This window comes from Hypomesus transpacificus, chromosome 22 (assembly GCF_021917145.1).
Source record: "Hypomesus transpacificus isolate Combined female chromosome 22, fHypTra1, whole genome shotgun sequence".
Taxonomy (NCBI): Eukaryota; Metazoa; Chordata; class Actinopteri; order Osmeriformes; family Osmeridae; genus Hypomesus; species Hypomesus transpacificus.
In genome coordinates this window covers 13,027,896-13,052,039 of record NC_061081.1, presented here as the reverse complement: position 1 = coordinate 13,052,039, position 24,144 = coordinate 13,027,896, and the positions used below count along the sequence as shown (strand labels likewise).

Sequence of the window (24,144 nt, the reverse complement as noted above, 5' to 3'; positions counted from 1 at the left end):
ATTACGATGTGGATCTTTTTTCCTGCTAATTTCACTTATAAAATAGGAGCCAGAGACTCAGTATAGTGATGTGCACAGAGGAAAAGGGACAGAAAAGTCCATCTGTCCTGAAAACTGTTGGAATGTTTTTTTATCAGATAGCTTGCTTTTAAAGTTGAAGGTTGATCGGCAAAGATGGAAAGACACAAGATTCCATTCACCATTGAGAACATTCTAAACACGTTTCCAAACAGTAGCGACGAGCATTCAAGTGTGACCCTCTCTAAGACAGGACCAGGGGGGGAGGCGGACAACAGCGCTGCGTCCGGAAGCCAGGAAGCTGTTCAGCATAGCTGCCTCTACTGCTGCTACTGTTCTCACTGTAGAGAGGTGTTTCAACCTGACTTTCTACCTGAAAGTAAGATCAGAAAATTTAGTTATAGCCTACAAACTCAAACAATTATTGTTTACAATGATTGCATGTAAGACTGACTGTGTGATTGGCATATTAGTTTGACCCATTTTTCTTAGTTTGACATATAGGCTACCTTTGGTATTTTTTCTTCAATTTAGAATGCCAGTATGCGTTGTCCAGACGAATGTTTTCGGACGTGGGCAGAATGGAAGACAATTCCAGAGAAGAACATTCTTTCAGTCAGATTCAAAGACGGACCCGTCGTCACCGTACCATATTCACCGAGGACCAGTTGGATGCGCTGGAGGAGCTGTTTCTTCTGAACCAATACCCAGATGTCAACGCCAGAGAAAAACTAGCTTTGCGCACACGTTTACGGGAGGAGAGAGTGGAGGTGAGGATATTGCAACAGGCACGTTAGTAGAGGTTTTCCCACAAGAGAGGACACAAGGGCCGATTGCACACCACACGTTCCCCCTTAAATATTACTCAAGGCTTGATTTCTTTCAGGAACATTTTTACGTGTTTTGTGCAACCAGCCCTTGCTGTCTAGGAAAATAAGCAAAATAGGCCACATTTTTATGAAAAGAAAAGTAATGTTGTTTTTAAAGAACGTCCCTGTAGCTTTCTCTCACAATCATTCTAAAAGAGACTGACGATATTTATCTCATTTTTAGGTGTGGTTTAAAAACCGGAGAGCCAAGTGGAGACGTCAAAAAAGACTTACATTTGATGTGAAATACATAGAAAAATAGTCATTTTGATTTCCAAATATCAACACCAATGGAGAATTCGAGAAAATAGTGTGTTCATTTACATATATAGTCAACACGTTAGTCGATTTAGTTCGGAGAAAAACAACGACTACTGCGTTTAAAGCATAAGGTAGGCTATTTAAATGCAAATCTCCTGTTTTTATCCAACCAATCCTCCCTGATCTCTGAAGTGAAGCACGTGAAGTAAGTCAGTTCTTTTTTGTATCTTTTTTTTTTGTCATGTATGACAAGGTCCGGTGACGTCAGGTCGTCGTCTTGTCTACGTTGTTCGCATGAGTTCCAGCAAAACATTGACATCTTACCATGGCATTGTAGGTCGGTAACTTGATCCAGGTCTTTTAGCTACACTTCCACGCGTTTACGGGATATATAATTTACAAACGAGAACTCCGAATTCCGTTTGGATTTCAAAATACGATTAATAGGAGCAAGGCCTCGAGATCAAGACTTTCTCAGTCTTAGCTACTGTAGTAAGCTAACTAGTTACCTAGCTAACCTAGCCAACTGCGACAATGGACGGGAGTGTGAGAAAGACGTTGATGTCGGGACCACTTGTTATATCAAATACAGTCACAACAGTTGCTGTTCGACAGCAAGCCGAGGACGAACAAGAGACTAAGTCAAACCGAAAAGTTCTTGATGAAGAAGGCTACATTGAGGTAACTAAACGCCACCAGACCGCAACGTAAACATCCATGCTCAATTGTTGTTGATAGTCAATATGGTGTCACCGACCTACGTAACGCTAGCTACGAGTATCGAGCTTGCTAATTGTGTTTATATCCTTGCACAGAGCCTTGAAAAGATCATTCAGAGAGACTTTTTCCCCGACGTGACAAAACTGCAAGCTCAAAAGGACTACCTTGAAGCGGAGGAATGTGGGGATCTCGAGAAGATGAGAGAAATATCCATCCGATATGGTTCATCTATGGCCAAATCTACACCCCGTTCCACTGCGCCTTGTACGTTTACCTATGACAAGTGACTGTTAACCAAACTAGCTTGCTCAACGTTACATTTCACCCCCGTCCCAGAAAACTGATGGACATTTTACTTTTTCAGACGTTACTCCCTCAAGCTTTGAGACACCAGAAATACGACCAGCAACTCCATCGGCAAAACACAGGACTGGAACGAAAGGAGGAGATGGGGGTAAGAGTCTACCCTCAAATTACGGTGGAATCATATAACCCGTGCTTTCGATTGTAAACTTTTATATGTCGTATGATTTGATTATTAAACGTTTCTTTGTATACGTTCTTGAATGGCAGTGAACAAGGAGGAAGGCGAGGAAAAGGAGCTACCGTGCCTAGATCGTTTCCTGGCCAAGAACACCAGCGAGGATAACGCATCGTTCGAGCAGATCATGGAGCTTGCGGATGACAAGGAGAAAGCGAGACATTCGTGGTTGTATGAGGCTGAAGCTGAATACAAACAGGTAGGTTATTCTAAAGGTTTTTTTTTGGCCCATGTCTTGCTTGGGATAATCTCAATTTCAGTGAGAGAACACTTTCAAAAGCTTCTTGCAAGTGTTACAAGGGTCAGTATACTTATCAGTACTGCTTACCCCCATGCTTGCCTAGGGGTTTTGAACGTCTTCTGAATCTCAAACACAACCCAACAGCCCTCATAAACTCTATTTTAGCTACCAAAGGTGGTACGAGTGGGCTGTATTCATATTGAGGATTGGGTTTAAATAATTCACCTCCAGTATGTGGATTAAATTTTGTTGACACGATTCGTCCTGCATGTAGAGACGTGAAGAGAACCTGGCGCTGCCCTCGTCGGAAAAGCAGGCCTTGGAGTGTGTGAAAGCTGGACTGGAAACCTGGGAATACAAAGCCAAGAATGCTCTCATGTACTACCCAGAGGGTGAGTACCTCAGAGTTTGTATGATTTATTTTACTGCAAAGAGATTGTCACCGTCAAATATATATATATATATATATCTCTGCGTGTGTGTATAAGTATTTATTCAATGTCATATATCGCTGGATAGAAATGTGGCGAAGCCAAACCCACAACTGAAATATACACATAAGAGATTAATAAAGACATGAGATTAAACGGTAGGTGCATCAAGATGGTTTAAAAAATCTACTGGCCAGTTTTGACATATGTATGATCGATTTAATCAGGTGTTAAAGATGACAACCTCTTTAAGAAGCCGAGGGAAGTAATGCACAAGAACACGCGCTTCATTGGAGACCCCTTCAGCAAAGCTCTCAACAAGTGTCAGATTCAGCAGGCAGCCGCTCTCAATGCACAGGTAAGATTATTTTTTTATGGTTTAATTGTAATTATTTGTACTATTATTTTTCATAGTTTTATTTTCACATTAGTAAAGCATTGCAGCTAAACTGGTTAAAGTCAAACGTATCTCATTTCCAAAAATGTCTTCTCTAGTTCAAACAGGGTAAAGTTGGTCCGGATGGCAAAGAACTCATCCCCCATGAGGGTCCTACGGTGAACGGGTATGGCTATGAAGGCTCTCCCTCCCCAGGACCAGGTGAGAATCCATGTTGTTTATATTTACATTTAGTCATTTAGCAGACGCTCTTATTCAGAGCTACTTACAGTAAGTACAGGGACACTCTGTGTCTAATATATAATTAAAAAAAATATGATCTGGTGTGGTGCACTCAGGTGTAGCAGACTCCCCTCTGATGACCTGGGGTGAGATCGAGAGCACCCCGTTCCGCCTGGACGGGTCCGACACTCCGTTTACAGAGAGAAACCACGGGCCATGCTTCAAGGTGGGCCTACTTGCCTACGCTTTCTTTTCTTTATTGCTGTTGCTCACATGTAATGGAACCACGACTTAACATGATGAAACTTTTTTTTGGGGGGGGGCACACAGATTCCTGAACCAGGAAGGAGAGAGAGATTGGGTTTGAAAATGGCGAACGAGGCAGCGGCCAAAAACAGAGCGAAGAAGCAGGAAGCGTTACGAAAGGTCACAGAGAACCTGGCAAGGTAGGAAATATATCTGGATACGTTTTCAAATTACCATCACAAGAATGCCATTAACCATTGGAAATTGAAGCTTTTGTTTAAGAAAATATGTAGTTATATGCTGTAGTGTTACCTAACAACCACAACTTTCTCTCCCAGTCTCACCCCTAAAGGTCTGAGCCCAGCTCTGACCCCTGCCCTGCAGCGGCTTGTAAACCGGACCTCAAGCAAATACACAGATAAAGCTCTCCGGGCAAGCTACACCCCATCGCCCTCCCACAGCAGCACAGGCTGCAAGACCCCCCTGGGTGACCCCTCCACCCCCTCTGGAACTCCGACACCGGGCAAGGCAAGGACCCCTGCCTCTCAGGACCCCGCCTCCATCACAGACGACCTGCTGCAGCTCCCAAAGAGAAGGAAAGCCTCAGACTTCTTCTAGGGTTAAACTGTTGCTAAAAGGACTTATTTGAAGCAATGACCCAATATCCCATATTAGGAATATGTCAAAAGGCCATTGTTCAATTATTCGAATTCTATTTTAAATCATGTGTAAGTTCTCAGTGTAAAGATTTGAAATATCCCTTAACTATATACTGATTTGGTAAGAACCTGCAACTATGATGAGGATTTCGCACAATATTTAGTTTTGTAAATACAGCCCTTAAACAAATTGGTTTTGTCATTGTTCTATGCATTTTCCATTAAAATGGTCTTTCAATGTTGCCAAGTTATACCCCTTTATCCCTACACCTGAACCAGTTTCCAGTTTGAACAGAACAGTGTCAAGATGTTGGTCCTCGACGTTCACAAAGATGTAATTTCTTTATTTTACGTTTAGAACTAGTCGTCATTTTTGCATCATGAATCCGCTGAGGTATCGTACCTGCCTAGACGGCTCCCTTAGATGTAGAGGGTAAATCCGATGATTTCTTACTTCCTTGTGGTTTGCATTTGTCCTGCAACCATACGTGCTCAATGATATCATTGATCTCTATTCGCCTGGCCACGTCCGGGTTAAGCAACCGAGATATTAGGTCTACGCACTCTGCCGGAACGGTTTGGCTGCGTGGAATTACAACACGGTGCTCCTTCTGAATCCTCAACATCTTCTTCATGTTAGAGTCGTCGAAGGGCATAGATCCACAGATCATGACGAACAGAACAACTCCCATACTCCAGACGTCACAGACCTTGGGGTTGTATGGGGTTCCCTCTAGTACCTCCGGGGCAGCGTATGCCGCAGAGCCGCAAAAAGTTTCACTCAGAACCATTCGTCCATCCACGTCGTAACCGAGCCTCCTGCTGAAACCAAAGTCAGAAACTTTCAGGTTGAAGTTCTTGTCCAACAGCAGGTTTTCACATTTCAGGTCTCTGTGGACAACATCTAAGTCGTGCAGGAACTTGATCGCCTGTGACAGCTGTCGGAATAGTTTCTTGCAGAAATCTTCAGGTAGACTGCCTCTAAATTTGATTAACTCCAACAGGTCCCCCTGCACACCAAGCTCCATAATCATGTACACCTTCCCATGGCAAGTATCAAAGATCTCGAAGGTTTTGACAATGTTGCAGTGGTCCAAAGACGCAAGGATCTCCAGTTCCCGTGGTAAGAATTTCGCCAAGAAGTCAGACGGCGCCTTCTTTTTGTTGATAATTTTGATGGCAACATTCGTCTTCAAGCGCTCAGAATAAGCCGATTTGACTTTTGCATATGACCCCTCGCCAAGACTGATGCCCAATGTATATCCTCTTTTCCTCAGGACCCAGGAATCATCCATTGTGAATTATTAATTGTTTTGACAATTGATTCTACTTCACCATTGTGCTTGACCCCATGTCAAACTTGGCAGGTTGCAAGTTGATCAAGCAAATGTTCATTCTACACTTAATGGTAATTTATGACATATTACGACGTGAGCTTTCTCTTACATATTTATTGCGTCACAGTGAAACGCATATTAAATAGCAGGCATATATCAATTTTGACCCAAGTCGTTTTATTTTACCATTGCATTATCAAGCCCATAGTGAATGGATACCACACCATTAGGCCTACACACGTTTACCTTAAGCGAAATAGTGTCATCCACTTGTAGTAGGCTATAGGGTCATAGCCTATTCTAGTTATTTTGATGACCATATTTTGACCACACATCCCATGGTTTTATTTATTAATTTCTGCGCATAATATACATGTATATATCCCATTAGGCTTGGCCTGCTTACAATGCTTGTAATTAGCTTACTCAATGCAATTTAAAATACAAGTTAATTCACAGGCTATTCTTTTTTAGATCACAATAAGCCTATTATTATTGCTGTTTATCATAAATTTTTTTTAAAAAAGTCAATTAATGAATAAATGCGAGCCATCTTCCTTTACGAATGTTCTATAACTTTTATTAGGTCCCATGTTTGTGACTGTATGATAATAACTGTATGAGAGCGAATATTGCCAAAATGTAGCCTTGCACAAACCCCGCCCCCGAACCCTCCGTTCATAGGCTATGTTGCGTGTTTGGGATTGTTGTGGTTTAGCTGGGAGGACGAAGCCATCTTGTTTCAGATCCGCTGTGGAACTAGGGGACAGGCCGAACCACAAGATTGGGGATAGAGTCAATATTAAGAATGGAGTTTGGTGTCTGATGATTACATTAATTACGTCATTTGGTTGAGTGTTGCCAAAGCTCTTACAGTAATGAATGTGAGTGGTTAGATACTATTTTTAGCGCTGCTAGGGTTGAAAGCCAACTCTGGTTCAAAGCTTGGGTATATTTATTTCTGAGTAGAGAGTTATTATGAATGGAGGATAAATGTTGCCAAAGGCGGACAGCAGTAGTTTCGTCATTCTCTCTCTCCTCTTCGTCCTCACTGTAACAGATCCACCACGGACAGGTAAGATTGCCATTATGCAATTGCATGTAAATATGTTGAAATAGTTACATAGCCATTAGCTAAGCTAGCTGCGTTTGCAAGGCCTGCTTCTTAGCTCTGTTGTCTCTTCTCGGCATCTGCATCCACATTTTGTTCGTCCGCTGGTAATTCTGGTCTATGCGCGGGCTCTTACACTTAGCTTTGTGGATTAAGCACAAGAAAGTATGCATGCATTGCCAGTATTTTTGGCATTATATTATGAGTGACAGTCAGTGTATTCATCATTTTGCTATACGGCTGCACTAGGTACCTATAACAGTGCAGTGAACGGATTTGAGCTTTTGCATATTTGCTATCCCCGTCAACCCCGTTTGGAATCCTAATACTAGAAATGTCCAGTTAGCTTGTCAGTCAACAATAACAATCAGGCAACGAAGGCCATTTTTATAACTTGTTGTGGGAGAGATTTCTTGGACCCAGACAATTTAACAAAGTGCCTGTTTCACTGTTCGTGTACGAGAGATTAATGCTGTTTGTTTGAACAGGTGCTCTAATGTCCAAGCTGGATTTAACGTCTTTAGTTAGCCAAGTAGTCCCAAGCTATTAGGGGTCAGACTCGATGGCATTTCACAGGCGTCTAAGGGAAAAAGTCACAGACGCAGGGGTGCCATTTTGGCATTTTATGACCGTCCTAATCTAGCAGGTTAGAAATCTGGTTCTGTGTTACATCAAAAGCAAATTCAGCTGATATACAATATGGTGTATGTCAACGGGAATTTTGACATACCCCTCAATTATGTCAACAAGCTCACAAGTGTGTCGGTATTGATAAATTACTGACAACATTCCCAGAGGCCATCTGTTGACAAACATAAATAGGAGACTCAAATAGAATAGATTTTACATTTAGAAGCACCTAGAATAGTGGGTGGTCCTAGACCCATTTGGTTTAAGTCAACCACCTGCATTGCTCGGACAGATGGCCCTCCCCCAGGCTAGACACGTTCCCCCAGGCACCATTATCCACTGGTGAACAGAGGGAAGCTTCCACACAGGGAGGAGGGACCCTTTCTGTAACACTTGGGAGTCAAAATCCCTTCCTGTTTTTTAAAGTAAACAGTCAGTGTAAATCACAGAAGTCAACATCATACCATTTGTTTCCATTAGGGTTAGGGTTACCCCAGCATGCTATTCACAGAAGCAGTGGGCTATGCTGAGATGACTTTGTCTTGCTTTTTTCTTTTCAAATTTATTTCGATTTTGTTTCAGGTCCACGGTTAGCTCTGGCAACAAGATTATCGTCAGGTAAGCCGTACAACGAGCCTTTGATGTTAGCAGTCTGCTCGTGGGTTAGGCTTCGCGTGAGAACAGCCTCTCCAGTGATATTAAGGGTAGCCACATTTGGGCACTGCTGATGCCTCTGGGTCTTGACCACTTTTTTAGGTGAGAATGGGCTTCTGCTAGCCCCGCTGTTGCTCACTCTGCAGGTGAAAGCCCTGAGCGTGATCCCAACCCTGTGGCCGGGCTCATGTTAATCACACATGGCACAGAGACTCTGACCCACTTAGCACTGCTCTTGTGTTACTACTGTATGTCGTCAAGGACGACATGAGAATGCCAGGCTGAAGGTTCTGGTCGTAGCCTTTTGCTGGATCAGAATTTTGGGTTTTACTGTTCTGGAGTCTGGGTCTTTTTAAAGCTCCAGCATGGATCAGAGAACTTACTATTCTGGATGTTCTGTTTTTTTGTGTGTGATAAAGATTTTTAAATACAATATCAAAATGACTTGACTTATTACAGCATTATTACTGCACTGTTTTACCGGCCTATTACCCAGTCATCATCAGGGCCTGTAGCTTTGGGTCAACGTTTCTTTATGAGGATATTATTTAGATACACAATCACTGCATCTCTGTCATGTAAGGATATTCTTGCTGATAAAGTAAACTGTAAAGTAAGGCTTTTTCAATCGTGAAGAAGAAATGCTAGATAGCAACATAGCTAGATAGACAGGAAACATAGACAGACAGATAAAAAGATGGATGAAAGGACAAATAGACAGACAGATGGATGGAAGGACAGGGACAAATAGATGGATTGATAGACCGACGGACAGATTCGTACTGCTCTGTGTGTGTGTGTGTGACAGGCTGTGGGCTGTGAGAGACGTCTCACCTGGCTCTGTGTGTGTCTGTGTTCCAGAGCTCCGCTGCAACCCTGGCCAGTTCGCCTGCCGGAGTGGGAAGATGCAGTGTATCCCTATGGCCTGGCAGTGTGACGGCTGGACGGCCTGCGAGGATAAGAGTGACGAGGTGGACTGTCCCCGTGAGTAACACAAATTACATTTGACATTGAGTCATTTAGCGTCTATGATGGTGTCGTGGTCCACGCGGAACATGGAGCTGCTCCTGATGCCCCTTCCTCGTAGCGCTTCTCCCTCATGTCAGCGATCACCTGTGGCACACGGCAAAGAGGAGCCGTTAATGCACTGGGACCGTTAATGTCCATGAGCCTGTGGTCTAGGACTGAAACTACATGTTCATTTAGTCATTTAACAGACGCTCTTATCCAGAGCGACTTACAGTAAGTACAGGGACATTCTCCCTGAGGCAAGTAGTGTGAAGTGCCTTGCCCAAGGATTAACATCATGTGGCACGGCGGGGAATCGATCCGGCAACCTTCTGATTACTAGCCTGACTCCCTCACCGCTCAGCCATCTGACTCCCTACTCTGACGCTTTGATTTGTGTGTGTGTGTGTGTGTGTAGTTGACACTGCACTGTACTGTGTTACATGATATTTTTTAGGTAGCATTTTTGGAAATGGTACCAAAGTCCATACATATACAACCAAATCACACGGTCCTGAATGTTGACTATTTATTTCTCCACTATCATCCCCATCCCCCCCACATTCACTTTTCTCTTTTCCTTTTCTCCCTCCCTTTCCCTCCTTATCTCCCCTGCCAGCCACAAAGGAGGAGAGGTTCCGTTTTGGAAACGGCTTCGACCAGGTTGAAGATGTCATTGGTGTGGCCCAGCCTGTGCGTTTCAACAGTAAGATGCTCTTCCTTTTATGAGACATCCAGCTATAAAAACCACATTTACCTATGATAAGACATTCACCCGTCACATCAGAACGGCAGCTGGTGGCTTTTTTCAAGCATTTACACATGTGGATAAACAAGATAACATTTATTCTTGAGTGCTTTTTCGTTAGTTCTTTCATTCGAAATCTTCATAAATCAGGCGCTGTAATCCAAAGATACACAAAGGGGAGTATTTGAACCTGCACCATCTTGATTTACAGTGAAGTGCTCTACCACTGAGCTAGACTTAACTCTCGCTTTTGCTCCACAGAGAAGTGCCCCACCGGCTGGCACCACTATGAGAAGACTGCCAGCTGCTACAAGGTCTACCTGAAGAATGAGAACTACTGGCAGGCAGTGGAAACCTGCCATAAAGTCAACGGCTCGCTGGCAACCTTCGTCACCAATGAGGAACTTCAGTTCATCCTCAAGATCGAGGTGGACTTTGACGAGAAAGTGTGTGAGCGTAGGGACCAGTGCAAGTGAGTGCCCTGTCTGCTTCGTCTGAGTCACAGGTTTCATGTCTTTGCTCATCCGCATCATTTCCTTCCCTCTCTTGCCCACACCGGGGTGCAAACTCAAAAACATTCAACTTGGTTACATCTGCAGCTCTGTTTGGACTCACCAGATGTTTGTGTGTTCTGTTTTAATCCTATTTACTTTTTATCTTTGTGTTTCAGGTTCTGGGTGGGCTATCAGTACGTCATCACCAATCGGAACCATTCTCTGGAGGGCAAATGGGAGGTGGCAAATAAAGGTGGGTGTGAACTTGATTTGTCTTCATCTATTCATATATGTCATTGTATGCTGCTGGGGCCACTTAATATATATACAGTGATCGTATGTGTTAAAGAGTTGAAACTCTACACTCCCTGTTAGCAGTGTCTGCATCTGCATTAGTTGTGAAGCTCATGGCTTTCTGTCCTCTTGGCCCCCTGCTCAGGCTCCATGCAAGTGTTCTTGCCTCCGGAGGGCCTGGCCAACTTCGAGGACGCGTCCCCCACTCAGGACAACGTGTTCTGTGCCCAGCTTCAGCGCTTCCAGATCAAGAACATGAACGAGCGGGGCTTGCACAGTTGGCACGCTGAGAACTGCTACAAGAAGTTCCCCTTCCTCTGCAAAAGGAGTACGTGCTCACTCTCTCACACCTATCAGACACATTTATCCCCAGAGAAAGATAGCTAGCTAGCCCTGTCAAATGCATCCCCATAGATTGTTGGCTTCAACAAATGTAGAGCCACAGCTAGCTGTCTCTGACAAATACAGGCCCTTAGCTATCTAGCACTGACTAATGCATCCTCATAGCTAAATATCTGCAAATTTAAAAACAGCCACCAGTGTGACGTTTGATACTGAGTTACTTCTTCCTTACATTTACTCATTCAGCAGACGCTTTTATCCAAAGCGACTTCCAAGAGAGAGCTTTACAAAGTGCATAGGTCACTGATAATAACAACAAGATAATACATTGCGGGTAGCCAAAACATGAAGCACACATTGTGAACAACCAAAATAAGTGCCAAAGGGAAGAACCAGAAGAGTAGGTAATTAAACAAGTTACAATTAAACAACATGAATCGGTGCAAGTGTACCTGTAGAAAAGCAAGCAACAGTTAAAAAAATAAAAACATATTTTCTTTCATTCACATTTACATTTAGTCATTTAGCAGAAGCTCTTATCCAGAGCGACTTACAGTAAGTACAGGGACATTCCCCCCGAGGCAAGTAGGGTGCCTTGCCCAAGGACACAACATCATGTGGCACGGCGGGGAATCGATCCGGCAACCTTCTGATTACTAGCCCGACTCCCTCACCGCTCAGCCATCTGACTCCTTTCACGTGTGCTCGTCTCCACTGTGTCCCCACGCAGGGCAGACGTGCGTAGACATCAAGGACAACGTGGTGAACGAGGGCTACTACTTCACCCCTAAGGGGGACGACCCCTGCCTGAGCTGCACGTGTCATGACGGGGAGCCGGAGATGTGCGTGGCCGCGCTGTGCGAGAGGCCTCAGGGCTGTCAGCACTTCCGCAAGGACCCCAAGGAGTGCTGCAAGTTCACCTGCCTGGACCCAGGTACGGCCTGATGCTCCCATGCAGGGGACCTGGCTCGGGAGGGTTCATGGAGGACGGTGGACGCCATGTGAATGGACTCATTGGGATGTTGCCAGGGTTGTACTTTGTTTTTTTTTTTGTTTTTTCACTTCCCCTGTCTCCCCTTTCCCTGCCTTCTCCCTGTATCCTCCCTCTCCCCTTCTCTCTTACCTCCCTCCGCCATCTCTCGCTCTTCCCCCCCCCCCCCCCCCCCCCCCGCCCCCCCCCCCCCCTGCAGATGGGAGCAGTCTGTTTGACTCCATGGCCAGTGGGATGCGTCTGATAGTCAGCTGCATCTCGTCCTTCCTCATCCTCTCCCTCCTGCTCTTCATGGTGCACAGGCTGCGGCAACGCCGCCGGGAACGCATCGAGACGCTGATCGGAGGGAACCGTGAGTGCACCCTCCACCCCCCCCCCCCCCCTGAACGCTGTAGACTGAGAAGGGGGAGGGGGGGGGGGGACTGGAGTCACCTCGGAAGGTGTTCTGTTGGATATCAGTGTTGCCCCTTGGGCCTCTTTATAACAAGAGTTAAAAGAAGTGCATTGTCATTTGATTACTTGAGAAGAACTATTGGGAAATCCCCTCTTCTCCGCCTTGGCCTGTCTGATATCTCATATGATGGTACCTCTCATGTCTCACTTGATATCTCTATGCGAATAACTGAAAGTATGTTGGTTCTGTTTTGCATTTGTAGTTTCTCATCTCTGCCTCCTTCTTCCTCCACAGTACATCATTTCAACCTGGGCCGGAGAGTCCCAGGGTTTGACTACGGCCCTGATGCCTTCGGCACGGGCCTGACCCCTCTGCACCTGTCAGACGATGGGGAAGGAGGGGCCTTTCACTTCCAGGAGCCACCCCCACCCTACGCAGCCTACAAATACCCCGACATCCAACACCCAGACGACCCCCCGCCCCCCTACGAAGCGTCCATCAACCCAGATCGTATCCTCTATGTGGACTTGGGTAAGACCACTCTTCACTTTATACAGTTGGCTTTTAGTTCATTTGATTATTGCAAAACACTTTGTTACACAATTCTCAAAAGTGCTATACAAATAAAGTTTACTTGGACAAAGAATGGGCAACAGTCCTACAAAACTAATATTTGACATGAAACTTTTCATGGAACCCCTCTTAGGCTCTTCCCTTTCTGGCCTAATCCCTCTTAGGCCCCTCCCCCTCGGGCCATAACCCCTCCCAGATTCCGCCTCCTCAGTGTATAATACAGCTTTTCCTTCTCAGTTGAAACCTCTCCTAGGCTCCTCCCCCTCATTACATTAACCCCCCCACCCACAGAACCTAACCTCCTCATTGGCTCCGCCTCCTCAGTATTGGTGTCTGTCCCCCAGGCCGTACCGTGGTTCCCATGGTGCCCGGCCAGATGAGCACCATGGGAGAGGTCCTCCAAACAAACGTCCCCATCGCCTCCGTCCCCGAGGCGTCCCCGGGGCCGTCCACCCAGGTGCGGGAGGACTCCATTGACAGCAGCACCCTCCTGGTGGGTCCGGACACACCCACCGACGGACACGCCCCTGACTGCAGGCCTGCAGACTGCAGCAGCATCTCCTCCCTCAGCACTGTGGTATAGGAGCGGGGTAGGGGGGGCTGGGCAGACGGATAGGAGACAGACCGGCCCGCCATGCAGCTGCGGAGCAGAAACAGTAGGGAAGAGGTGGACGAGGGGCTAGGAGGTGTGGATGAGGGACTAGGAGGTGGTGGTTCAACTGTTTTGACCACGACTGAAGATGGACCAGTCTACTGCTCTCGACAAACTGGTTCTCTGTCTTTTTTTACGGCTGGACTGAAGGAGGCTTTGTTGTGTTTCCTGACTCACCAGCTACAGGTGACCTGGATGACTGGTTGTCTGAACCTGGAGGTTGGAGCAGACCCTCCAAGTTCTCTATGGACTGGAAGACAACCAGGAGGAATGAGGGGCAGGGAGGATTGCTTCTGCACAGAGAAGACTTAACACTATACCAGGTTATGAAGCTTACGCTTCATGTTCTAGTTTAAATTGGACTCAGAGTTTGAGTTTTAGCCTAATGTACAAGGTTCCCAGCTGTAAATACTTAGTCAGGTCTGTGCCTGGTAAAAAGAGATGACGGAAGAAGAATCCACACCAGCTTACGTGACATTTTGCTTTGCGTCGTTATAGGACAAACGTTTTCGGACGAGCATCTTCTCTCTGACAGGGAAGGGAAAGACCATGCATTTTTCCTGCACCCCTTTTGAAAAGTTCCCTTTCCTCACTAATGCTTTGTAGAGGTCTTCCGGGTTTATTCACAAAACTTGGATTGAAGAGGTTTTGTTACGAGGCTTGTTGACCTTGCAGAAGTCATGAGGGACGCGGGGGGGAGGGGGGGGGGGGGGAGAATGACACTCCTCCACAGCTGGGTGCTGGGTAGGTCAGGCGAGAGTGCTGTGCACACAAGACCAGCAATAATAATAATATGTTTTTCAATAGAGCAGGGGAAAGAAGAGTTAACAAACATGAGTGACACAGAAACCATCAAAAACACAGACCTCTACTTCACAGTTCAGTCTTTTTATGACATGCAACATTGTACCCTGATGTTGCGACAAAACAAAAATATGTGAAACCTGAGCTATTGTGAGTTTTAAGGTAAAGTTGATTTTTGTATACTTTTATTTAATAGGATAGGATGTGGTGTTTGTTGTTGGATTTGACCGTAGTTTGATTACACACGAAGGAAAATGGTAGCTGGCAACGCAAATATAGCTTCTAATAAGAGTTATTTTACTGTTAATATCCCATCATGGCATTTACATTTTCTAATCAGTATTTCTCTTGATAAATTGTATTGATTATTGATCGCCTGTTGATTATTTGTGCATAAGTCTAAGTATGCATAGTCTTGTATCAACACAACCTTTTGTATGGTGAAACATGTTGCACATCTCATGATTTAGATGTGGCATTATTGCTTTTTTGTATTTGAGAATGCCAATTGAGTGATGGTATTTTGAAATACAACATGTTTTTGAACTGAAATGGAAAAAGATAGTTCCACTGAAATGTAAGTTCCATGATCCATTGTGTGTTTTCTTTATTTCCCAAAGGTTATGAAACCTGGTTTAAGATTGTACCTTCTACCTTTCATTTTTTATATTGTCTGGTAAAAATGGCCTGGCATTTGTCTGTATTCCATTTTTCTTTGCTTCATAGTGATGCACATTACACCCTTCCCCCCCTCCCAAGAGACGACTTGGTTCCAAACTACAGAGAATGTATCAAAGTTACTTAATTTAACCCCATTATGACAATCACTTGATACTCTTGGGACGCAAAGAGATCTGGTTTAGCTACTTAGTTGTGCTTTTTCACCTGTGAAGTTGAAAGGTCAAAGAAGCAGAAAGGTTTCAATGCCAGGCCTGTATAAGCACAAAGGCTCCTAACAGGCAGGTTTTCAAGACAGCTGTGTAGAGGTCCCTCATAGTACACCTCATGTCTCCTGTATGCTTTGTTGCATCACCACCAATACTTAAAATGGTTTCAGATCAGCTTTGAGAATTGCATCTGTGTGTGTGTATGTTGGAATGTGTATGGTATGTGACATCATCATCTTTTGTTTATCTAGTAGGTCTTCATTGTAACAATGTTTTTCTTTGTTTTTGTTTTTTTTCAGCATAGACAATCCGTTGTGGATTAATTAAGAAAATCATGTGTTCTCTATCGTGGGAAAAGTAGTGTATGCATGTGTGTACAGGGGTATGTCTCTTCAGGGTTGGATCGCTGTTTTCTGGTTTGCGTGTTTTCCCAGCTATTTTTCAGACCTACAGTGCATGCTTTACAAAACAATTATGGGGCATGCTAAGAGAACATAGTTAAAATTGTAGGCCTGTTACTTTAAATAGATCGTTCTCTGCTCGTCTTGGTCCAAGCGCAGACCTCAGATGCTTGGCTACAGGTCTCTGTTCTGTATGTTTTGGAAACCCAGCCCCACATACATGCCCCAACTTCTGCATTCTCTGTACAGTGGTTCTGTCTTTACAAATTGTGGAACATCTTAGAAAAGAAGCTGAACACTTCCTTAGGTCTGTCAGTTAGAATTATTTTCTGTTGGCGTGTCAACTACCAGGTGGCACCTAATGAGCGTATTAGGCTACTGTATTTTGGAGTTTAATATTTTTGGCAGGTTGAGGAGGTTATATTGCCCTCATGACTGGATGTTTGTCGTAAATACTATTGATTTCTTTGGCAGTGAAAATACCGGCAGGTACTAACAATGACATCCCAGAAAGGGATTGTGTAGGATATTAATACTTTAAACCAGAAAGTTTCTTGAAAATATGAATGGTGGGATGAGGCTGAAATTGATAAGTTTAGCTAAACTACGCAGAAATTGCACCCCTAGTGGTGGGCAGTGCACTGCAGCGATATCCACAGTTTGTGAAGGGTAACTTCTACAAAACCACCTGTTTCAGTGAGAAACTGATTTTAATGCTTACCTACAGTGAAATAAGTCAATCCTGCATCCAATATTTGGCTGCTGGCCTCCATATGGCGGTATTGTAACTCTACCGAAATGCACATTTATTGAAAAATGAATAACAGAGGTGAAACTGCTAATGTGGGCCTATTTCTTAAAGCTGCAATAGGTAAAATTATTAAATTCGAATGTGAGAAACAGCGCCCCAAATTGTCTAAACTTCTGCTTTGCTCTAGCTCGAGTTTGATTGACAGTGGTTTGACAAAATAAGCCAAGGAGGAAAGCCCACCTTGCTGAAGGTGATTGGCTGGAACAGGATTGCTGGAACAGAATTGGCCCTGAAAGTAGCGAGTCTCCAAAATTAGAAATTGACATTCCACTGGCACAGGGTTGCTTGTGTTACTAAATGAATAAGACGGCCTCATTTTTTATTTTTTTTTACTGAAATAATCTTACCTATTGTATCTTTAAAAGAGGAATCCATTAATGTTGTTGATGAGCTATGGTGGTGTGAAAAATACTTTTAAATGGGTTTAAAACGTTTTACGTAAAATGCAACATTTAATAGCCTACATTTAGCTATATTTTATAGCTTTTAACCCGAAATGATGCTTCATTTGCAGGGGGCTTTGTGTTTTTTTTCTGAGGTAGACATCTAATAAAATGCCAAATAAAGTCCATCATGAATAACTTTTGTTCAATGACTCATTTAAAAAAATATAATAAATAGGCCTATCTTAACATGGGCGAGCGGGAGGGGAGGGCTCAGTCACAATGGGCTCATATGGTTCACTAGACTTGGCATTTGGCGGTCTGTGTGGACCCTTCTGAATTTTCAAGGAAATCCCTCAATCTCTGAGTCTCTGACCAAATGTCAAGAGGATTAAGGTGAGAAATGGGAAATCCCGAAACAGCGACACAGTGTATTGCTGAAAGAGTAGGCTACTGCCCAGGGAGTTTCTGTCCTTTGGCTAATAGATGGAGATTATTTATAGAATCCCCATAGTGATACCCTTTTAAGACCAAAGACATGCCTTGTACAGCTGTGTTGTATGGCCTAGCTGTTGTGTGACATGTCTTACTTGGATGAGACGGACTACTAATCACCTATGAAAATCCACGAGCCAACAACGGTATGGATTGCATTCTCCATTAACACAATCTCCGTGTAATATCGTAATAGGACCTGAAGCTAAAGGTTAAAGCATTATATGGTTCTATTGTCCACCCTGCTTAATACTTTAATTAAATCTCAATCAAAATCCTGCAAGTTATATACGTAAACCCTTATCTCATGTATTATGCTAAACGAGGGCGGGAGTCTCCACGCCTGGCGCTTTAACAGCAAAGGGCACTATAATGACACACTCCACTGACCAGACGAGGGGTGGGGGGTTCACTCTGTATTCCCCGCAAGTCCTGTTAAAAGGTTGGCATGCGCAGATCCCTAAGCACCGAGTTGGCTTCTCTCCTTGTAAATACCTAATTAGACAAATATTAGGTCTGTGTACCTCCATCTAAACAGGATGATTTTTGCGACCACTTTCCTCCTGATGATGATTGTCAGTGGCTCATACACGGGTAAGTAGCACAAAGCTAATACTTTTTAAAAGAAACTATTTGACTAATTATTTAATAAAATAGGCTATTTGTGCATAGTATCTAATGAATGGTTCTTTTAGATGACTCCTGTCATGATGGTCATTGTGGTAAGTGTAAAATTTGATTTTTCATTGTCACTTTTTTTTGTCACTTTTTATTTTGATTAGGCTAATTTTGTCATGTACATGATTACTGTAACACTAAATACATTAATAACTTCATCCATAGATAACTAAATCAATAGACTTGTATATCATTTAAAAATCCTGCAGATACATTTTTAGAAGATTTCTATAGTTTTTCACTCTAATAACCTTTTAAGGAGTGAGTTCCAAATATTTCCAACGGTCCCCCAAGTTATTTTCCGTAACAGTTGTCTAGCTAGGATAGCTAGCGTAGTTAGACTAACTGCCGCGCTAAGTTACCTTGCATTATAGTCCAGCCGTAGCAATGCTACTACTATGCTAATGTTACCTGCCAATGTTACTTGCCAATTTGTACTTTCTGAGGCCATACTAAAGCGACAGGTGTTTTTCTATTGGAAAATATTAAACTGGAATGTTTAAATCACATTATGCAATGTTATGCTGTGGCTCCACTTTCGAATGCTCTCGTGACTAGGGGTAAATACATTGCACACACCGCCAGTGTAATTATTTGTAGGCCTGCTCATTAGTAGGCTACTTTTGTGAACTCAAATTGTGAATTAAAGTTAATCATTCTACTTATGGCTCTTTAGATGATTTCTGTTATGAGGAAAATCACTGTGGTAAGTCATAACATTTTAATTTTTTGTTTATGAGCATAAGATGACACAGAGAGAGTTAAATAACCTCACATTCATTTAGCATAGGAGCTGTTATCCTTTGAATACCTTAAGTTCAGTGTAGGTTGCCCCACTCAGACCCCTATGCCTGGGGTGAAATATACTCTTCCTGCCACCCCTTGCTGGACGAGCACCACTCTCCCATCAACCTGGATCATCACATGACTAGAAACAACACTCTGGAGGCCCTACAGCTGGAAGGCTTCGACACTGTCCAATTAGGACGCTGGAAACTGAAGAACAACGGACATTCCAGTGAGTTTACCCTACGAGTCAGGTATGGGGGGCAGATGGTTTGGGATGGGTGGGGAGGGGGGCAGAATGTTCAGGGGCTGGGTAACAGAGGTGAGGGGTGTTGGCATGGATATAGTCCAGTATGGAGGCAGATACTTCAGGGGGAGGGTGTAGTAGGTTACGGAGGGTGGTCCAGACAGGGGAGCTCCAATGATAACGGAGTCAGAAGGCTGAGTGGTTAGGGGATCGGGCTATTAATCAGAAGGTTGCCGGTTCGATTCCTGGCCACGCGAAAATTGACATTGTGTCCTTGGGCAAGGCAATTTACCCTACTTGCCTCAGGGGAATGTCCCTGTACTTACTGCAAGTCGCTCTGGATAAGAGCGTCTGCTATATGACTAAATATAAGTATAAATATTAACTACCCGTTGAGTATACCACCGTCTGGGGAAAGATGCTGTCGTGGAACCAGTTCGTCATCACCGCCATCAACAATCATCACCTTTGTCTTGCTGGTGTTCAAGGCTAGGTTGTTCTCCTGACACCAGGCTACTAGGTCTGACACCTCCCCCCTGTCGGCCAATTCCGTGAAATCCCTGGAGGAGATCTGACCAATCACTGTGGTGTCATCCGCAAACTTGATGATGCATTTGCTGCTCTGTTTGGCTGTACTTTCATAGGCATGCAGCAAGTACAACCTAGAGCTGAGACACTATTAATGAAATGTGCCTGGTATAGCTGAGATGTTGGGATTCCTTTGCAATGTGGCTAGTAAATACAGACCATTTCTTGACTGGCCACCGAAACACAGAACAACTCAGAACCCTTCTCATCCTTGAGTTTGTCGTTTTGAATAAAAGTGTCCGCTAAACGAATGAAATGTACCGTAACGTGAGACCCATGACACGGCCCACAGGCTCTCTGCGAGGGTGGTTCTGTGTGCTGTGTGCGATGCATCCCTGTCAGGTCTGAGGGACTGTGTGTGTTTGTGTGCAGTTGTTCTGGAGGTGGGGAGCGGGATGTCTGTAAGCGGAGGAGGTCTGCCAGGGGTGTATAACACCGTCCAGCTGCATTTCCACTGGGGAAGCACCTCTTCCAACGGCTCGGAGCACACGATGAACGGGCGCCGCTACCCCATGGAGGTGAGAGGAGGGGATGCTGGCTGTACTGGGGGTTTTGGTTTGAACCCTAAACCGTTCCGTTGGGGTGGTGGGGGAGTTGGGGCAAAAAAAAGTCTGTGTTAAGCTAAAACCTTAGCTTAACACAGACTACCTAATTCTGCTATGGTAGGTGAAGAAGGTGACGTTTAGGGTTTTTTTTTCCTTCGGTTTTTGTGTTTTTCTTTACAGATGCACATCGTTAACATGAAGTCGATCCATCCCAACCTCACAGCTGCCTTTGATGACCCGACCGGTTTGGCCGTGCTGGGGATCTTCATTGATGTAAACTTTGTGTAGTCGTTTCATAGTTTATGCTTTTTGGACCGTGTCATGTTTGTTTATTAATACATACTGTACTTTCTTTTATTATCGTTTAACAGGTTGTTTATGCAGACCATGTCCCATTTAGTCAGATTTCCCGACTACTTTCTTTAGTTGCTTATAAAGGTCTGTATCAAGCAACGTTTTCAATCTTTCTCAATTGGTATCTAATCATTCCCACTTGTATTATAAAGGTCAAAGCCTGTGTGTTATTATAAAAGTCAAAGCCTGTGCAGTCATTATGAATGTCTTCTCTTCATCATTATGGTCATGCATCCCTCCATCCCTCAAGGGCATACGGCATCGGTCAAACCTTTCCCTCTGATTGGCCTATTACCTGAAAACAACATGGGCCAGTACTACCGTTACCATGGCAGCCTCACCACCCCTCCCTGTTCCCCGGTGGTGGTATGGTCCGTTTATGAAGTTCCCATCTCCTTATCATACTCTCAGGTCTGTCAGATTCACTGAGTCATCGTGTATAAATAATGTGCTCATTCAGCAGATGGTTTTCCTCAATGTGACACACAGACGGGAGGGGGGGATTTGAACCTAAGACCTCTTGATCTGCACCCCAAATGTTCTACCACTGAGCTGAGCTAACGATCTGTTGAATTAACTTTTCCCCCCTCAGGTCAGACAGTTTGCTTCTGGGATATTCTCCACAGAGGAAGACGTAGACCTCGTCAAAAACCTCCGAAACAACTTTCGACACATCCATCCGACCTTCAGTCGTGACGTCTATGCGTCCAAAGACGCCAAGCGACTCACCGCGACAGCCCCCCCTCATCTTCACCAACCAGTGCTGTCCATACTACTGCTTCAGCTCGCCTTGTTCATCTGTACCATATGTTGACTCTCATTTGGTGTCTAATGTCCTAGCCCAGGGCTCTCTGGGGAGCTACTCTCTTGTAGGTCCAACCTCAGTAGTAACTAATCACATTCAACACATCATCCGGTTAATTATTAAAATCAGGTGTGGTAGAGCCCAGAAAATATACAATACTGTGAATAAATTATAGGAGAAATTGAAGGATTTCCATTGTCATGTTAATCCTAATCGGTAGGCCAAATCTTACCCTACTGTATGTTACCATATTAATATCTTATATTATAAAGTAGTAGACTGTTATAATGTGATATATTTAAATTAACACATTACATTAATGTGCATTATGTGTACGTATATCTGATCAATACATTACATTGTATAATATTGCACTCATTGTATTATAAGGTATTGATAAGGTAACATCAGGGAAGACTGATTAGGAGTAATATGCCATGGAAAATCCTTTAGTTTCTCCAACAAAGACTACTGTTTGTGTTTGAGTACTGTACTGTAGGTGTTCATCAATATGCCTGTATGAATATATAATCTCTTTTTTGACAGTTTAAACTTATTTTGTAAATAGTGGTGGAAAAGTAAAATGCAGTTTATCAGTGCCCTTGTGTTCAAATTCCTGATTCAATTTTCATTGTGGATGAGATCTGTAAGTCTTCTAGAATGGTGTAATCGGTTTAGTTTTTGGGGTTTGGAAGTCTTAACAACCATCTGATTGGAGACAGAGTTTAACAAACATGTCAACATAAATATGACCTGTTTGGACAAACAGTGTTACTAGCAGAGTCACTGTCATCACATGAACACGTGAATGAAGAGTAAAACAGAATACATGAACAGACAATAAGGCAGTAGCTAATCTAATTATTGTGATTAACATGAGCACACACAAAACCTCTCATTTTTCCAATATCACTCCCTGGCTTTTTGAGTTCATATTTGTAAATATTCTCCAAGTGGAGACCTCCACTGGATCTTCTTGAGTGGCAGACATGGTTCAGAGGTGCCACATTTGACATTTTATTCATTCAGCAGTTTTTCTCCCAAGTGTCATATACATAGTGAATTTAGAACATCCAGCAGAGAATCAAGGCTCAGAAGTGCACATTTCTAACCAGAGTTAGGTGTGATGTCAATAAAACGTCCTGTGTTTATCAGACACAGTGTAAAATAACCACATCTCAGCTACCAGGCACGGCGTGGGAAGGGTATCGCCTCGTGTCACGTGTGTTCCTGGGGGAGACATCTCCACCCTCTCACTTCAGTCAGGCTGGGTGAACTTTACATCCAAGCTGCAACGGGCTCGGAATGTAAATGGTAGACGTGTGACAGACAATGAGAAGTCTCTCTGTTTTTCTCTCTCCCTTTTTTTCTCACTTTCTCACTCTCTCCATGTCTCTCTTTCCCTCCCTATTTATCTCTCCCCCATTTCCGTCTGTCTCCCTATATATCGCTCTCCCTATTTCTCTCCCTCTCTCCTTCTCTCCATCCCTCTACTCATGTCACACCACCCTCCTCCAGCCACAGTGTCATGGTGGTGGAGGGGACACAGACAGAGCTTTCTCTGTCTGCCTCATCCCGCTACAGATGGTGTCGATTTCAGGAGCCAGAGGATGAGGTCAGTCTGGCCACAGCTCAACAGTCCGCTCACTGCAGCCTAGGGGACGTGAGTCACTGCAGCCTGTCTGTAAAATATAGTACACTGTAATATAGTAGTGTATAATACAGGAGTGTATAGCATGCAGTTTAGTGGACATGTTTCTCTGCAGCCTGTATGTCAGTATGTATAATATTATATAGTATAATGTATAGGATGTAGCCTAGAGGACATGACTCACTGCAACTTTTATTGGGTGGACACGACTCAAAGAGGTGTTCAAAACCCTTACTAATGTATAATAGTGTAGCATATCTAGAACTGTACTCCAGAATAACGAATGAATCAAACCCACAAACATGGTCTGCTGCCAAGTCTCTCTCAGACATGAAGATCAGAGAATGTTTTTTTTTTAAAGGGAATTCAAGGACCACAAGAAATATCAATAAGTGTTCAAACTCTCAATCCCAGACAAGACAGTTATCATGTGTCCATGAGGTTCGCCCTATCAGATATCCTTCTGTCACAGACCCCCAAACACCCCTGACCGGGTCAGACTGACCCCAAACACCCCTGACCGGGTCAGACTGACCCCAAACACCCCTGACCGGGTCAGGACGACCCCGGCGCCAGGCTCAGTCTGGCCCATAGATGGTCTTGGATGTTTAACTGGTATGTTGTTATGTTAAGCGTGGTAACGACACGATGACCTGTCCTCCACAACTTCCCTTCTGTAACTAAAGTTAAGGAATACAAAGAAATATGGCAAACAACACCAGGAACATGACGGTGAGTTATATGATATCAGTTATTATTTTTTAGTACTGCTGATTGGGACTAAGACAAACGGTAAATCCATTGATTTATCCATTGATTTACCGATTTACCAACTCCCGACACGGCGCTTGTTCAAACCGTAGATTGCACACACAC

General features: G+C 44.0%; 4 protein-coding genes across 5 annotated transcripts; 3 read left to right on the top strand and 1 right to left on the bottom strand.

Annotated features, from left to right (window-relative positions):
* The first annotated feature begins 1,428 nt into the window (after positions 1 to 1,428).
* Positions 1,429 to 4,837, top strand: ess2 (ess-2 splicing factor homolog). The gene is made up of 10 exons (XM_047044348.1): positions 1,429 to 1,829; positions 1,964 to 2,132; positions 2,233 to 2,322; positions 2,442 to 2,608; positions 2,925 to 3,042; positions 3,309 to 3,439; positions 3,577 to 3,679; positions 3,817 to 3,926; positions 4,031 to 4,146; positions 4,285 to 4,837. Exons 1-10 carry the CDS (start codon positions 1,683 to 1,685, stop codon positions 4,562 to 4,564), a joined length of 1,431 nt encoding a protein of 476 aa, XP_046900304.1. The 5' UTR covers positions 1,429 to 1,682; the 3' UTR covers positions 4,565 to 4,837.
* A 7-nt stretch (positions 4,838 to 4,844) lies between these two features.
* On the bottom strand, positions 4,845 to 6,168 carry LOC124483818 (testis-specific serine/threonine-protein kinase 1-like). Its single transcript, XM_047044355.1, has one exon. The coding sequence runs from the start codon at positions 5,898 to 5,900 to the stop codon at positions 5,013 to 5,015; it is 888 nt and encodes a 295-aa protein (XP_046900311.1). The 5' UTR covers positions 5,901 to 6,168; the 3' UTR covers positions 4,845 to 5,012.
* A 486-nt stretch (positions 6,169 to 6,654) lies between these two features.
* On the top strand, positions 6,655 to 17,317 carry dgcr2 (DiGeorge syndrome critical region gene 2). Of its 2 annotated transcripts, XM_047045074.1 has the most exons (11): positions 6,655 to 7,017; positions 8,266 to 8,301; positions 9,199 to 9,321; positions 9,965 to 10,051; positions 10,355 to 10,565; positions 10,764 to 10,840; positions 11,027 to 11,209; positions 11,954 to 12,157; positions 12,414 to 12,566; positions 12,903 to 13,139; positions 13,526 to 17,317. In XM_047045074.1, exons 1-11 carry the CDS (start codon positions 6,936 to 6,938, stop codon positions 13,762 to 13,764), a joined length of 1,632 nt encoding a protein of 543 aa, XP_046901030.1. In that variant the 5' UTR covers positions 6,655 to 6,935; the 3' UTR covers positions 13,765 to 17,317. The 2 variants fall into 2 exon arrangements, with proteins under 2 accessions (XP_046901030.1, XP_046901031.1); XM_047045075.1 differs by lacking the exon at positions 8,266 to 8,301.
* Positions 17,318 to 17,905: 588 nt separating this feature from the next.
* Positions 17,906 to 21,712, top strand: car15 (carbonic anhydrase 15). The gene is made up of 9 exons (XM_047045710.1): positions 17,906 to 18,208; positions 18,310 to 18,336; positions 18,969 to 18,998; positions 19,134 to 19,310; positions 20,286 to 20,431; positions 20,639 to 20,731; positions 20,830 to 20,896; positions 21,063 to 21,223; positions 21,405 to 21,712. The coding sequence occupies exons 1-9, from the start codon at positions 18,154 to 18,156 to the stop codon at positions 21,624 to 21,626; spliced, it is 978 nt and encodes a 325-aa protein (XP_046901666.1). The 5' UTR covers positions 17,906 to 18,153; the 3' UTR covers positions 21,627 to 21,712.
* Positions 21,713 to 24,144: the final 2,432 nt, after the last annotated feature.